Raw genomic sequence first — 15,388 nt, forward strand, 5'->3', positions numbered from 1 at the left:
TTGAAATAGTTCAACAGTTTATCTTGAGCTCAATTAATCAACAACAGTTAGAGAACAAGAGCTATGCAGAGCACTCTGGCTATACCGGAAAGAGAATCATGCAGTGGCAATGGTGATGATAGTGGCATTTAGGTACTGATGCAAGGCAAGGGGCAGCTGTAACAGAAATGATCTGGGACTAGAAATCAGGAGACAGATATTCTAGTATTGGCCCGGCCTTTCACTAGCTGGGTGACCCCAGGCAAGTCATGTAAACTTTCTAGGCCCAAGTAGTTATCTCTTAGATCAGTAGTCCACAACCTTTTTGGCACCAAGGACTGGTACTTCTATGAGAATCTAATGCCTGATGATCTGATGTGGAGCTGAGGCAGTGATGCTAGTGCTGGGTCGCGGCTGCAAATACAGATGAAGCTTTGCTTTCTTGCCGCTCACCTGCTATGGTGTGGCCCACTTCCTAGGTTCCTAATAGGCCACAGACCTGTATCGGTCCAAGGCCCAGGGGTTTGGGGACCCCTGTCTTAGCTGACAAAGTTGTCCTAGTTGGTTCTACAGCAGACTGGGAGATTGAATTAACAATTGAGAACAATCAACTTAAAAGCAAAGACTAAGATGAGAGGTTTACTGTCAAGGAAAACTTTCCTGATCCCCAGCTCAGCGCTGAGTTAGGTAATCCAGTCTCTTTCCAGTACCTAGTGCTTCCTCCAGGCACAGCACAAATACATTCTGTTACAGATGTCTACTTGTCTGCCTTTCCATTAGACTCTAAGCTAAAGGCTCCAAATAATTTTTCACCCAAACCCAGGACTCCTTTGAGTGAAAGGGGGAGCTTTTTACGATTACACCCCTTTCAGTATGGTCACCCTACTCTAAGTTCCTTAAGTACCATGCCTTACTTTCCTTTGATTCCTCAATGCCTAGCACAGTGTTCATCTCACAGCTGGTGATCAATACATGTGTACTGAATGCATCAAGGTAAGTACACATTTGGGAGTAGTTAACAAATCACTCAAGCTACACTGCAATATAGTTATCTCAATGCCCAAGAAAAAAATAATTCCTGGTGTTTAATGGCAGCTTCAGTACATCATAGATTCTCATTTTCACAAGATGAGTGAAGGAAAGGTACTACTATCCCATATGACATAAAAATAAAAATTGAAGCATTATATGACTCGCTCAACATCATTATCCATTTTGTTAAAGCATATATAAACTCTAATGATTATGTCAAAATCAAGGAGTCTAGAACGTGAAATACAAACTTTATTACATTAAATTACAGAATAAATGAAACAATTTTTTAAGATATGAATTATTAACTCAAGAAAAATAGAATACCACTTCCAAGTAACTGGTCATTCTATAGAGCAATATTTCTCAATGGAGTTCAAATCTACAAGCCTTCCTCGAGTTCTCTAATCTTTAGTGTTTGGACAAAGGCTGGCAGACATGAATTAAACATATATCCATCATAATGACATTTTCTTTTACGGAAGGTATAAATATTTTGCTTTTGGAAAACTGCCTTAAAACAACTGACCCTAAAATAAAGCATCTAAACTATAAATTGTTTTGAGTACTTAAAATTTGGTCTAACCATAGTTAAAATAAAATTCTATCTTTTGTACAAATCCAAATAAAAATAATGCTGCTAAGGGCACTAATAACAAAGTTGAGGTGAAACTGGCAAACTACTACTGCTATTAACAGCAGCAGCTAACATTTGAGTACGTACTATAAATCAGGCACAGCCGGAAGCATTTTACAGATAGTAATTCATTTAACTCACACAACTGTGCTATCCCGAAGGTACTTTTTTACTGATTTTACAGACTAGCTAATTAAGTAACTTGCCCATGGCTACAGCTAGGTCTTGGGGCCAGAATTTAAACTCAGTCACCCTGCTGCCAAAATCTGCCCTTTCAAGCAACATGCCCTACTGCCTCTTAACATAGTTTATGGCACTGTAAATTGAGGTAATCCTTTCAGAAAGCAGTCTGGCAACAGATCAGGAGCCATGAAAATGTTCTTCTTACTGTATCTGTGCATCTATCATATATGCTGACATAGACTCCTCATAGGTTTAAACATAAAAGAAAAAGTAAAACAGCTTAAATGCCTAATAATAAATATACTCACTCTAATGACAAGGAAGGAAAATGGCTATAAGGATTGCAACGAACAAAAGATTTATAACAAATACTGACTTTTTAAAAAGCAAAGACAGTACTACATATGCTCTATGGTTACAATTACATAGGAAGATGCTAAAAGATATGTATTTAATATATTTGTATTTTTCCACTTTCCGGTATTCAAATCTCTTAAACTGAATACTACTTTTATAAGAAAATAATTACTGCATACATTTAATATATTACAAAACCATACATTAAGTATACGTTAATATTCAAATATAAGTACATTCCAGCAAATGACTTCATCGTTGACCCGCCAATAAAAGTAAAAAGGATAGACAGTTGGCTTTTGGTCGCATAAAATGTAAGTTTCCTATCTGGATAGTAAAATATGACTTTATTAAGCAAGACTCTTCTATTCACTCTACTAGGTATATACAGTATGTATAGTCCCCAAGAATCGATGGAAAGAGTCAATAGCATCCATGCTAGACCTGGCTTAGCTACTAAAAACAGTAGCATCTTACATCTGGATAAATGTTGAGAGCTGTGTGATAATCAACAAGTCAACTGATCTCCAAGCTTTGGTTTCCTCATAAAAAGAAAACAAAAGTACAATCCAAATTACTAGAGATAAACGGACAAAATAAGTTGACTATCTTCAAAAGAATATAAGCAGACAGTAACCTCCAAAAACATCTTAAACTTTGTTAAGGAGTAAGGAAGAGACCCAGATACGCTCTCTCAAAACCTCAAACTCTCCGACCCCACCCACAAGGCCTTAAAGATTTTCCCCATAATTGTAAACATATTTACAGTAGTTAACGGCTATTATATAACACATTTTAATGTTTTCTATCTTTTTATGCGTTTATACTACAAAGAGCTCGCAGAGCACCTTCTAATTGGCTCTTGGTCCCTTTCACGAAAGCCTAAACCCTAACTCGCTCAACGAACAAACTTCAGTTCACAGTAAATGCTGACCTAAGCTGGCAATTAATACTGGGCCCTGCTACAGATTTGGCGCCCGTTTAAAAAGGTCGTTTCTACACCTAGAAGAAAATCCTAAACGAAACAGTGTGGTGGGTCAGGTCTTTAATGTTTGTGATGTAGGATAAAAACCGCGATTTTTCTGGGTTTTGTGGACCACGCACCGTCAGAGGGTGTGTGACAGCAACAAGTCTGTACTAAGAGTCAGAGACCAGAAAAGCAGAGACAAAACTGAAACTTGGGGTGGGTTCACATCCCTCGCCTCCCGCCGCACCAACAACAAACAGTGCGTGCACTAAAACGCGTAGTTACAAGCAGCACTGATCACACCCCCTTGCACGGGGGTCCTCGGCGCTACACCGAGTCCTGCTCTGAGGGAAGGACAGGAGACTCCGCGCGCTGGGGGCGCCGGGGGTGGGTGCGAGGCCGCTGCACCCCGCGGCCGGAGGCCGAGCGCGGAGCGGGGCCCACGCCGCCAGGCTCAGGTCGCCCCACGCGGCCGGCTCGGCAGCCCCGGCTCACCCGCTCCGGGGCGCTCCATGGTGGCGGCACTACCGGGCCACACGTCTCGGCAGGCGGCAGAGGCGACGGCCCGGAGCAGCGGCCCAGGACCGCGCGCGAGGCGGAGGCGGAGACCATGGCGGGGCCGGGATCCGGCGGGCGGTGCGCGGGCTCTGGCCGCGGCGACCAGGCCTGCGGAGGCGCTGAGCCCCCAGAGCCGCTGTCCCCGCAGAAGGTGCATGCCCAGGCCGGGCGGGCTCTCGCAACGGGCAGAAGGAGCTGCCCAGATGCGGCGGCCGAACCCGGATTCGGGCTGCGCGCGGGGGTGGGAGACAGTGGGGAGTGGCGACCCGCGCGCGGCGAAGAGCGGGAGCCGCTAGGTGCTCAGTCCCCGCCTTCACCCTGCAGCGGGGCGGCCCCTGCGGCCTTAGCTGCCTCTGTTATTTCCCGTGGCCCCGCCTTTCCCGTACCACGCTTTGAAGGGGTGAGATTGGGACCCGGCTGAAAGCTTTTCCTGGCTTAGGGTCTCCTGTGGATCCTTGTGTTTAGTTTTGCAGACAGCATTCAAAACACAGAGTTCTGATTACAAAATATTTGGAAAGAGCGAGTTGTACAGAAACGACACTTTGGCCACCTGTATAGTCAGATATTTTATTTATTTTGCTTTTTAATTTTTAAGCCAAATTGTGGCCGTCTCAAATTTTTAACAATGGTTTTATGCCTACAGATTAAACAGAACCGGCTACTGGTTATTGAAGATTAAAACACTGGTGTGAGTAAAATGGAATAAAAGGAAATTTAATTATAAAAACAAACAAAACAACTTTGACCTTGGAACAGAATTCTACTGAATTTTTCTTATAAGTGCTAAGCAACCATGCATTAAGAAAACTAGGTATTTCTCAACAAGTTAGCCTGTTTTTCGAATAATAACACTTGGCTTATCTTGAATGCATCCTACATGGGGATGGAAGCAAAGACCTCAGCACAACTATAATAGATCATACACAAGTCATAAAGCTTGCTACTCTCACATTTTAAAAATTCTAGCAAGTTTATTTGCTTGTGCACACACATAGCAATTACGGACTGATTACAAAGGTGTAATAGGTTCCCCTAATATTTATCAAATGCCTAAGCTCCCTCCTGAGGTTGACCAGGTGAATAAAACAGGTCTTTTTCTTAAAGAGTTGATCATCTAATGCAGAGAAAGAAACATAACTGCAATAAGTAATAAACTAAAAGCTGCAAAAAGAAATCCATGTTAATATCAAAAGGGATCAGACTATGCCACCCCAAAACATGCTACTTCTGCATAAGGATTATTTCGAGTTGAAGGCAATTAAGAAACAGACTGGGAGAACTTTCTGCCCTCCCCTTTTTGGCCTAAAAGCAGGACATAAATTTCCCTTTGTAAAGATAACAAATTTCCATAACTTATCTGTGTAACTAACCTTATCAAGCAACCCTATTCACCATATATTTCCTAGTCACCACCTGAAAGAAGAAACTGTTAACATCTTTATACTCCCAAATGCATAGAGGTTGCTCAATGTTGTTGTATGAACAAATAAAACTCTTGAGCATCAGATATGTTTAAATACTTAGATTCGTCAATAGAAAGTAAGCAACATACCCAAATAAGTTTCAGAATAAGAAACAATATAAAGGGTAATCTTAATGTCGGTTCAGCTGGTTGAGGTAGATCCTCTCAGACTTGAGGGTGATAGTCTCTTGCAAATTAGAAGACCAAGTCCTCTCCTGTAAATTACGCTCTGCTTAAGGGATAGGGCGGGGTGGGTAATGTCACAGATTATTTGGACCTCTGAGAGTGCTAGAATTCGTTGAGCTAGCACGTGCCTTTACACACAACAGCACTGTTTCTCCCACGAGGATAGTGTACACTGCCAAGGTACCTGGATTGAAAGTTTTATAAAACAGAGTTCAACTGAGTAAATTTTAAAGATCTTATCAGCTTTATTAAATGATTCATGAATTAGTCAGCATCCAATCTAGCAGAAAGGAGTTCCAAGGAGCTGTACTAAATGATTTTTATAGGCAGAAGAAAGCAGGAACTAGGAAGTTATACCAGGCAAAAAAGTAAATTTGTTATGGCAAGGTCTCTTTTCCTTAGGAGACAGTAGGAGTCTATCAGACAGATTACCTAACTAGTGTTGATTAGGTGATTCCTGATTGACTGGTTTAAGATCCCTTGTCTGGAATAGCCAAAACTGTAATTAAATCTTCGTTTGCTGATGTAGGGCTTAGCATAAGCAACTCCATTTGGGGCCTGTTTTCTTGTTTTTATCAGAAATGTTCAGGTTCGAGCTACCATACTACTTTAGTTCCATGACCCCTCTCTGACCTTCAGGGCCTGTTGCTAAATTGGCTCATTCATCCTGCCAGCCTCCTTTCTCTTTGTCAAGTTCTCTGAAGTCCCTCATTTCTCTAGAGTGATATGGCTCTGTCCCCATGCATTTCTACCAAACAGGTGAGTTGATGCTATTTTAATACTTGTTCTAGGAGGTGTCAAATTACAACGTTAAAACAATTTAGAAAAGAGTTTGATGTCTTTTATTCAAGGGAAAGCAATCCATGGATTAGGGGAGCATAGTACCTTAGAAGCAGTGGAGATGCTTCCCAAGGATTATGGGGCAAGAGTAAATTTTATAGAACGTTTGAAGAGGCAACACGGAACTGGCATAGTTAGCTAAAAGGTCCTTATCAGGCTAGGGAAAGGTATACTATCCAAAACTGTTTGTAGGATTGTCATTGATATTATGTTTCCTTGACAGTGAGGCTTTTCCCAGAAGTGCAGGCTGACTTAGGTTAGATCCGTGACTTTGTCTGGGCCACTGGGGCTGCCTCCATTTTGTGGGTCTCGATATACAATTTAACTTTATCAGAGGTTCTTTGGTCCTCTCAGTAAACGACAGCTGTAAATGGTTAAAGAAGATGAAGTCATGCAGTTCTACAGAACATGGTCAAATATCAGTAGAAAGCCAGGTGGGACCCTTGGTGACCCAGGGTGACTCAGGATATTCCAAACCTCTAACTCAATTCTCTGACTGGTTCATCTGCTGCCGTTTTACCTAATCTTTGGCTTTCAACTTGGCATCAGAAAACCTCCAGAAAGTTTGACTTTAACTTGTGTGTTTCATTTAATTCTCATAGTAGTGAATAGCTCTGATTCTGTTTCCAAAATAACAATAAAAGAGAAAAGTTGTTTACCTATCTAGATTTTCCTCTCTGTTCTAAGATTTATACTTTTCCTACCCACTTAGCTCCTTATTAAAATTCCATTACTTAGAATATATTTTTTATTCCCCCTTGTTTTTCTTAACTCCTTGAAAATAAAATATAGGAAAATGAAGGAACTATAGAAATAGGTTCCCTTTAGCAAAGTGTTCATTTGAAAGTCTCAGCCTCAGGCTTATCCTTAGGTTCAGCAAGTGTCCTCATTCACCTTTCTTTACCCTTCCTGGAGTTTCTGAGGCCAACACTGCCATCTGAATTTTCACAGTAGGCATTCACAAAAAGTACTGCTTTCCTTTCCTGCCCTAGAACTCCCACCACATATATTTCAGATAAGGTGACCAATTGTACTAGTTTTCCCAGGACCACTCAGTCTTAGCACTGAAAGTCCCATGACCCCAGAAGCCCCCTCAGTCCCTGGCAAACAGACATTATTGATACCCTAATATGGATCAAGAAAAATGAGATAGTGTGTCCAAAAGGTAAAGATTTCTGTGGACTTAGAGAGCCAAGGAAGGCTTGTAAGAGTAAGTAATATTTTAGACCAGATCTGAAAATGAGTGGATTAAGAGAGCTGGAGCATGGGGGTAACACATTCCAGGCTTGGGGAGGCAGGATTGTACAAGTAGATGCAAAAGAAAGTGGGTCTACCAGTTTGACTGGTTCACGTGGCAGAGGACTGAACGATAAGGCTGCAAAATTAGGTTGGGACCAGATTATAGAAGGTCTTAAATGCCAGGCTAAGCAATTGGGACTTTATTACATAAGAATTGGGATTTGTTAAAGAACTCTGACCTTGAAACTGTCATGGTTAAGGATGGCTTTAGAAAGACATCTTTCAGATCTGTGCAGAATTTGATGGAAAGGGCAGAGAGTCAAATCCCCAAGTCTAGTTTGTTCACTGTGGTGCTGCAGGAATCCAAGTGTGAGGAGCAGAAATCTGAACTAGGGTGTTGGCCTAGAAATAAAATAAAAGTGATAGATTTAAGAGATTACAAGATGATAATTGGTGAAATTTAGCAATAAATAATGTGGAAAAAGAGAAAATGGGTTGACTGGCACCAAGACATTAGAAGTGGGGTGACTTGGGTGTTCCCAGAGCAATCCAGAATGAGGAGGATGAGAAGTGAGATGATGAAGTGGGAGAAGAGTTGAGTGAGAAAGATCCAGAAAGTGTGTGCTGTGTGGTGGACCCTTCCCCTGATCTCTCAGACATCTTCAGTAAAGTCTATAATCAAATTCACCAACCTTAAGTGTGAGTGATTTTGTTGTGGAAACCAGAACGCAGCACACAAGGACTAGTGGTGGTAGTTGGGGTGGGGGGCGGATTATTGATTGTAAGTACTTTAAGAATTTGTAGAAATCTTAAGGAGAGGGCTAGACTTTCACATGCCATCAGAATTCGAGCCAGTTTTGCTAGATATTGAGGGGCAGGAGCAGCATTCAACTGGATTCCATTGAAATGCCCGTGGAAAGGAACTAGTAAAGAGAGATACAGTAAAAGAGAAAAACCAATTGAGTAATATTGGGGGTAAAATGTCAGAACAAGATGAAGGCATCGATCGTAGGAGAGATAGGAAGGAAGCAGTTTAGAATAGGTGGATCCTGATAAGTATTGGGTGGCATCTTGGTTAAGGGACCTATTTTATAAAGATGTCAGTTTTCTTGATGAAAATAGGTGGTGAAGTCATTTGCTGGGAGAAGACACTGAGGGAAGTTTATAGATATATAAGTAAGTGGTCATAGAAACTCTGGGTTTGGAAGACATCACCCAGGGAGAGTCTGGGGTGGTAGAAAATTAGACAACTGTGAATGGAACACTTTTCCCATCTTTGTGATAACAATATGAATCTTTTTTCTTGTGCATTTCATCAGCTGCCTGAATCATTACATACTTACTACATTTCTTCCATTCTGGGTAAGAATAAGAAATAATCACTATAAAAACATCTTCATCAACAACATGATTTTTTTTTCTTCAAATAAAAAAAGAACATTAACTTATTATGAGGTATATGCTAGTTTATATCATTACTCAGAAGATAATGATGTTCTTATATTGTTTTGGGATAATCTCTGTTTTTATACACTAAAGTAGTGCTCCTGACTACATTTTGGGCAAATGCCAACTTGGAAGATTAGGCTTAACAGCTCTAATTAGGCTTTCTGAATTTGATTAGTGCTGGGGATTAGTTTCTTATTTGATAGTTTATCTTGCAGGATTTCTAAGCTCGAAACTGTATTTTTCTTCGTTATTTTTTGTATCATATACATCATGTAAATCATCATAATACTTTCCAATAGACCATTCTGCATTAGTGATTTGTTGATGCTATTTTGTTTTTACTCTCTAGTAAGATTTTCTGAATACTAAAAGGAAAGTGTTAAGAACTATGTCAGATTCCATTTTCTGGGTCATCAGGGCTGTATATTATTATTTGTTGGTTTTATTGTCCTCTTAATGTGCTAGAAAATGTTGATGCTGGTTATCTTTAAACATCTCATTGTCCATTTTAAATGCATAATTTTTTTTCAAGGCAATAACATAGATTATATTAATAGGGTATTAATATCTGGATTAGTAGATTTCATGTCTTTTCAAATTTAGTCATAGTATTATGTATTTGGCTTAAGTATTCCTTGTTTTTAGTTGTGTAATTGATATTTCAAACAATATCACACAAGACTTCACTGGCAAGGCTAACCTTATTTGCATGCCAATCAGAATATAATTGATAATTACTATATTATGAGGTTTTATTTTGAATAATGTTAGAATCAGACAATGTAAGAATGGGGAAAAAAAATAGAAAAAGCTTAAGAAATAAAATCAGAACTGAAGGAGATTTTAGTCCATTCTCTCATACACAGTAAAGTATTTCCTTACAGATAATGATCAGTTTGAATATATTATCTAGTAGCTCTTTGTCTAAATATGGTGTAGTTTCAATTCAAGGAATATCTTTCATTGTCTATTGATCTTGCTATATATATTGAAAGAAAGCCAAAATAATTATAATCAACAAAATGCAAAAAATCCCTTTACCACAAGATATCTATTCCCCAAGATCCTCTGACTCTTTGAATCTTGTTACTTTATAGAAACATACTACATTTTATAGACATAATCTCTATATAAACAATGTTATAGTTTATCACTTTTAATATTTTTTAAATAGCTATTTCAAATAGGTATTTTTATAGATAGCATAATTTACACTATATTGTTATGTTTTGTTGTATTATACCATCATTACTTAAGCAGTCCCTAAATCTTGATCCTTTTGGTTATGTTTGGCTTTCCAGTCAGATATACTTACAAATACCCTTGGATTTTTTCCCCTTTTTCTCTTGACACATACATCAAAAATAAATTTACCAAGTTAAGAGAAACTTGTTTGATTTTATGTTTTTTTTTTTTTTTTAGCAGTATATTAGATTGATCTACAGGGAAAAAAAAGTACAATATAAAAAGCATCACCTCAATTGAGGCCCTCACTACAATAGATTAGTTATTCACCTTGTATTTCTTCTTTGTATATGGTCATACTTCTTATATTATCAGCAGTGCTGAAATCTAATGGTCAAATATGTATCAAGTATCCAATATATTACCAAAAACTCACTGGGCCTTACAAGTAAGCATCATTGTCCATGGGCAGCATAGTAGAGTGCTTAAGAGCAGGGACTCTGATGGCCAGATTGCCTACCAAATTAAGTATGAGTTCTTCAGCTATACACTCAAGGCCCCCAAAGTTCATCTCTACACACTTTATTTTTCGGGGGGAAGGGGTTTGTTGTTATTCCCTAACATCTTTCAAATACATCCAGTAAACTAATAATTTGCTCTTCCCTAAACATCTTGAAGAATTCTAACAACTATATTCTAGTGTATGATGTTTACTTCACCTAAAATGTCTTCTTCATTACCTGTAGAAAAAAGTTCCGGTCCTTTCTATTCTTTTCTTTTTTTCCACAGTATTTGTTAATTGCTTATTTATGAAGAGAAACTATTCCTTAGCCCAAATATTCATGCTTCGTAGTTCAGGAACACAGGTCAGTGACAAAATTTCATGGATGTCAACTCGAAGAAATTCTTTGCATTCCGAAATCAGTTGGCACACTAAAAGATACTAGCCTTCCCCGTCTCCTCAGAATCTTTCATGAACTTGTAATTTCTGTGGAAATCTGCGTGTGCCTTCTTCCTTGATTTAGCCATACCAAAATTATAGAAAGCTGCTACCTCCGAGGGTACAATGATTGCTCCAACAATATGAAATTACAGATGCTCAGCCAGAAGGCCACATATCTGAGTTTCATCAAAGCACTGGAAGCCATGGTAGTTGTATTTTCCCTTGATACCAGCGTCTTTCCTGATCCTGGTGCGTTCTTTAATGCTCATCTCACATGTCCCCTTTATGTAGTTTTCCTAACCAAATGGGTATATTATTTACTCTGAAATTCCCCTGTGCTTTATTTTCACCTGTGTTGGGTATTTAAAAGAGTCTTCCTTCCATCATAGGTAATTCTCTCATTGGATAGTTAGCACATTAAGAAAGCCTACTATTCTGCTTAGTATTTAGGATAGGCTTGATTTTTTCCCTGAAATAAATGATGAGTTGACTGATCCATGACTACAAATCAAGGCTTCATCTCATTTATACTATATAAGTGAAATGGAAAATCTAGGAAATTCCTGGATAATTTTTAAAAATATTTTTGAATCTATGATCTTGCAATTTTCTGACCAAAGCCTATGAGTGGCTCACTTTTTGTAAAAATCAATCTTTGCCTTGTTATCTTTTTTTAAAATTAATTAATTTATTTTAATTAGTTTCTGGTATACAATACATTGGTTAGACATCTGTAATGTTCATAAAATATCCCCAATTGCTCCCTCCCTCCCCTCACCTAGTCATCATATTAATGCTAACTGCATTCCCTATGCCGTGCTCCCCATCCCCATGACCATCTATCAACTACTAATTTGCACTTCTTTAACCCTTTACTCCATTCTCCCAGCCCCCCAACGCCCCTCCCCTCTGTCCATCACCAAATCATCTACTATATTTGTGAGTTTGTTTTGATTAGTTTGTTCTTTTTGTTCCTTAGATTCCACATATAAGTGAAATTGTATGGTATTTATCTCTCTGTCTGACTTATTTCAGTCAGCATAATAACCTCTAGGTCCATCTATGTCATTGCAAATGGTAGGATTTCATTTTTTTAATGGCTGAGTAATATTCCATTGTGTGTGTGTGTGTGTGTGTGTGTGTGCGTGTGTGTGTGTGTATGTGAACCATAATTTCTTTATCCAGTTGTGTGTTGATGGGCATTTAGGTTGTTTCCGTATCTTGTCTTTGCCTTGTTTTCTTTGCAGGGATTTGACTTCCATAATTTCCAAGGCTGTATCTCAAAGTATTTGACCTCAAGATCTTGAGCTAATCAGAAACAAGAAATTTAGTAGCAGTTTCATGTCACTGTCTGGAAGGAGCTGGTCTCTGATGTATTCTCCACAATGACTGGGCTGCTCTGTTGTTAACCTTCTCCAATTTACTTGCCTTACTTTGGATTGATTGAGACCCCCTGCAACCTCTCGCTTCCATTTTTTTCCTCTCTTGTGATATGGAAGTGATATTCTCTATGTCGATTTTTTAAGGGGTTGTCCTAGTTAACGAGCTTACAAAAATTTAAAGTTAATATCTTTACCCTCTTCCCAGATAGCAAAAGGATCTCAGAAGGTTTTAACCTAAAGCTATTATATGCTATTGTTGCCTAATAATCTCTCTTCTCTGACAATGTTTAAGAATGATCTCATTATCTTTGGAGCATTCTAGTTTTACTTTTATGAGTCTAGGCATGAATTTATTTACTTACCTGCTAGGAAATGTTGGGCTTCCTGAATCTGAGAATCTCTCAACAACTTAGGAAAATATTTCACCATTGTTTCTCTTTTTCTTATTCTAGAAATTGTTATAATTTCTCTTTTGCCTATTATTATTGCCTTCTAGAACTCTGATTGAATTATGTCAGAAATTCTGACTTCGTCCTCAATTCCTAACAACTTCTATATTCTCCATCTCTTCATCTCTCTGACATTCATTTTGGATAAATTCTTCAAATGTTCTTCCAGTTCACTAATCCTTCCTTCAGCTTTGTCTAATATGCTGTTCACCCCAGCCACTGAGTTTTGAATTTCAGGTATTATATTTTTTATTCATTCATGGGCCTCTATTTGGTTCTTTTTCAGATCTATTTGTATTTTCTTCTAGTCTATTGCTCATGTTTTCAAGTTTTTCTATTTCTTTAAGCATATTAACCATGTTATTTTATATTCTATATCTGATAATCCTAATAGCTAAAGTCTTTGTGGATTTGATGATTCTTTCTGGCTTTTTTTCCCTATTTCTACTTACATTTCTTTTATTTCTTATGTATTTTGTGAATTTTTAATTGTGAGCTTGTGTTGGAAATTCTTTGAAGCCTGGTTTGAAGTTACATTCCTCCAAAAAGGACATGTTTTTTTGTTTGTTTGTTTTTTCCCCTGTGTCACCAGGGGGCACTATTAACATGGAAGAATTTAAATTAAATTCCCTATTTGATATTTTATATTTCATAGGTAAGGTTGCCAAATAAAATACAGGACATCCAATTAAATATAAATTTCAGGTAAAAAAAATTAATGCAATATTTAGGACATATACTAAAAAATTATTCAAACTTAACTGGGCATTCTCTATTTGCATTTGCTAAATCTGGCAACACTACACATAGCTTGAATTTGGCTTCAAACTCACATAAGCACTTGCTTGAGGTTATGAAACCTCGAGGCATTTTTTTCCCCATTGTCTCAGGGCAATGGTAAATTTGTAACATCATCTACTGTAAGGTAGATCTTTAAGGTAGATTTATTTCTTGCTCACACTTATACTGAGTGTGTTGTTCATTAGACTCTCAGATATGTGTAGTGAATTATTATAAATACTTGGCTCTGCACAACATGTAATTTTCATATAAACTTAAAGTCCCTTAGGTTGACCCTTAGGGTGAAAACCAGCTTCACAGATTACTTACCTTCTCCGACATAAGAAACGTCTAAACCTGGAGAAAAATTTTACAAGAGTTTATTTGAGCCAAACTGACGACATATGCTAGGTGGCAAGATCTCAAATGCTCCTGAGAATAAGTTTTGCAGCAACTTCTATGCATTTGAAATTAAGAAGGGAAAGTAAGGAAGATTGCATGAAGGTGGGAGAAAGCGAGGCAGGGATTGGATTACACAGAATAGTTAAGATTATTTGCTTTCTAAACGGTAGTTATGTTTCAGAAGGAGGGGTCTGAAAGGGAGCATTTCAAAGGTGTGTTAATGTACAAAAATGAAGGACAGGGCTTGCTTAAGGTGAAAATAAACCTTTTGTTAAAGAAGTTATATGCCTGGGTCGTGACTACCCACCATGACCCTACCCAGTTAGGAATTTATGATCAGATCACCCTGTAAGGTACTTTCTATAGAAATCTTTTTTTCATCCATACTTTTCAGGAGTCTTTTCCTTTTCTTTTTTGTTTTTTTCCACAGATTACTTACATTCTTGCCTGATCCATAAATCCTTTACAAATATTTTAACATAGTTTATCCAGCATTTCTAATTATTTTTTGGCAATGAGAGATCAGAAAAAAGGTGTTGTGAGGGGAAGTCACTCACAATATCTCAAATGATATTCTATCAGAACCAGATGTCCTTTAATCCTTCATTCCTGCTAGTTCTGAAATCTGGAATCCTTGGCAGTGTCTCCTCCAAGTTTTAATATTTCTTACCAATCCATTTGAGTGTAGTCCAGAGTAGTTAGTATCATTTGACTTGGCTTTCATACTCTGCAAAGACTGGTGAGTTATCTAGCACAGAGTGTGGGAACCTAGCTCTGAGTACCATTGAATGACTTGGGTCCACTATCACAGCTATTTCCTACCAGTGCTCTTTCTCTGAGGCTAGAATCTATTTCCTTGTGCCTAGTCTCTTGAGGAGTTTTACAGAATATAGGACCACTTAATGCTGCTACCACTTGACTTGTCTTCTGAGTTAGTCCAAAGGAATCCCCTTCTTACTGATGTGTCTTATCTGCAGTTTCTGGAACTAACTTGAGATTCCTCATGAGATTAGCTTTAGATTAGTTTTCTAGTTGTCTTTAGGAAGACCAGTTTTCAGAGCAGACTTAGATTCCCCTGGACACCCCTGCCATATGAGTAAGTGACCAGCTTCTTTCTCCTCCCTATCAATCCCAACAGCAGAATTTTAGCTTGTCTTTCTTCTAGGCCTACCCAGCACCGACACTCTTAATATCAGTGGTATCCTAGAGCTGGCTCATATACACTGTGAAAGTCAATTGTTAAGCTTTAGGAATTTTAAGAGCTAGTGATTAAGCCCAGCTATTATGAAGATTAAATTATAGAAATATATTATTAAATAAATTATATTTAGAATAAGGACAATTATAAAGCTCATAGG

General features: G+C 38.2%; 1 protein-coding gene across 1 annotated transcript in view; it reads right to left on the reverse strand.

Moving 5' to 3' along the window:
- Window positions 1-4,019, reverse strand: part of AKAP7 (A-kinase anchoring protein 7) — a 127,155-nt gene extending 123,136 nt beyond the window's left edge. The window contains exon 1 of the mRNA XM_023529817.1: window positions 3,651-4,019. Coding sequence (XP_023385585.1) covers window positions 3,651-3,870 — 220 coding nt within the window. The 5' untranslated portion in view covers window positions 3,871-4,019. The remainder of the gene's footprint in view (window positions 1-3,650) is intronic.
- Window positions 4,020-15,388: the final 11,369 nt, after the last annotated feature.

This window comes from Pteropus vampyrus, unplaced genomic scaffold (assembly GCF_000151845.1).
Source record: "Pteropus vampyrus isolate Shadow unplaced genomic scaffold, Pvam_2.0 Scaffold43, whole genome shotgun sequence".
Classification (NCBI taxonomy): domain Eukaryota; kingdom Metazoa; phylum Chordata; class Mammalia; order Chiroptera; family Pteropodidae; genus Pteropus; species Pteropus vampyrus.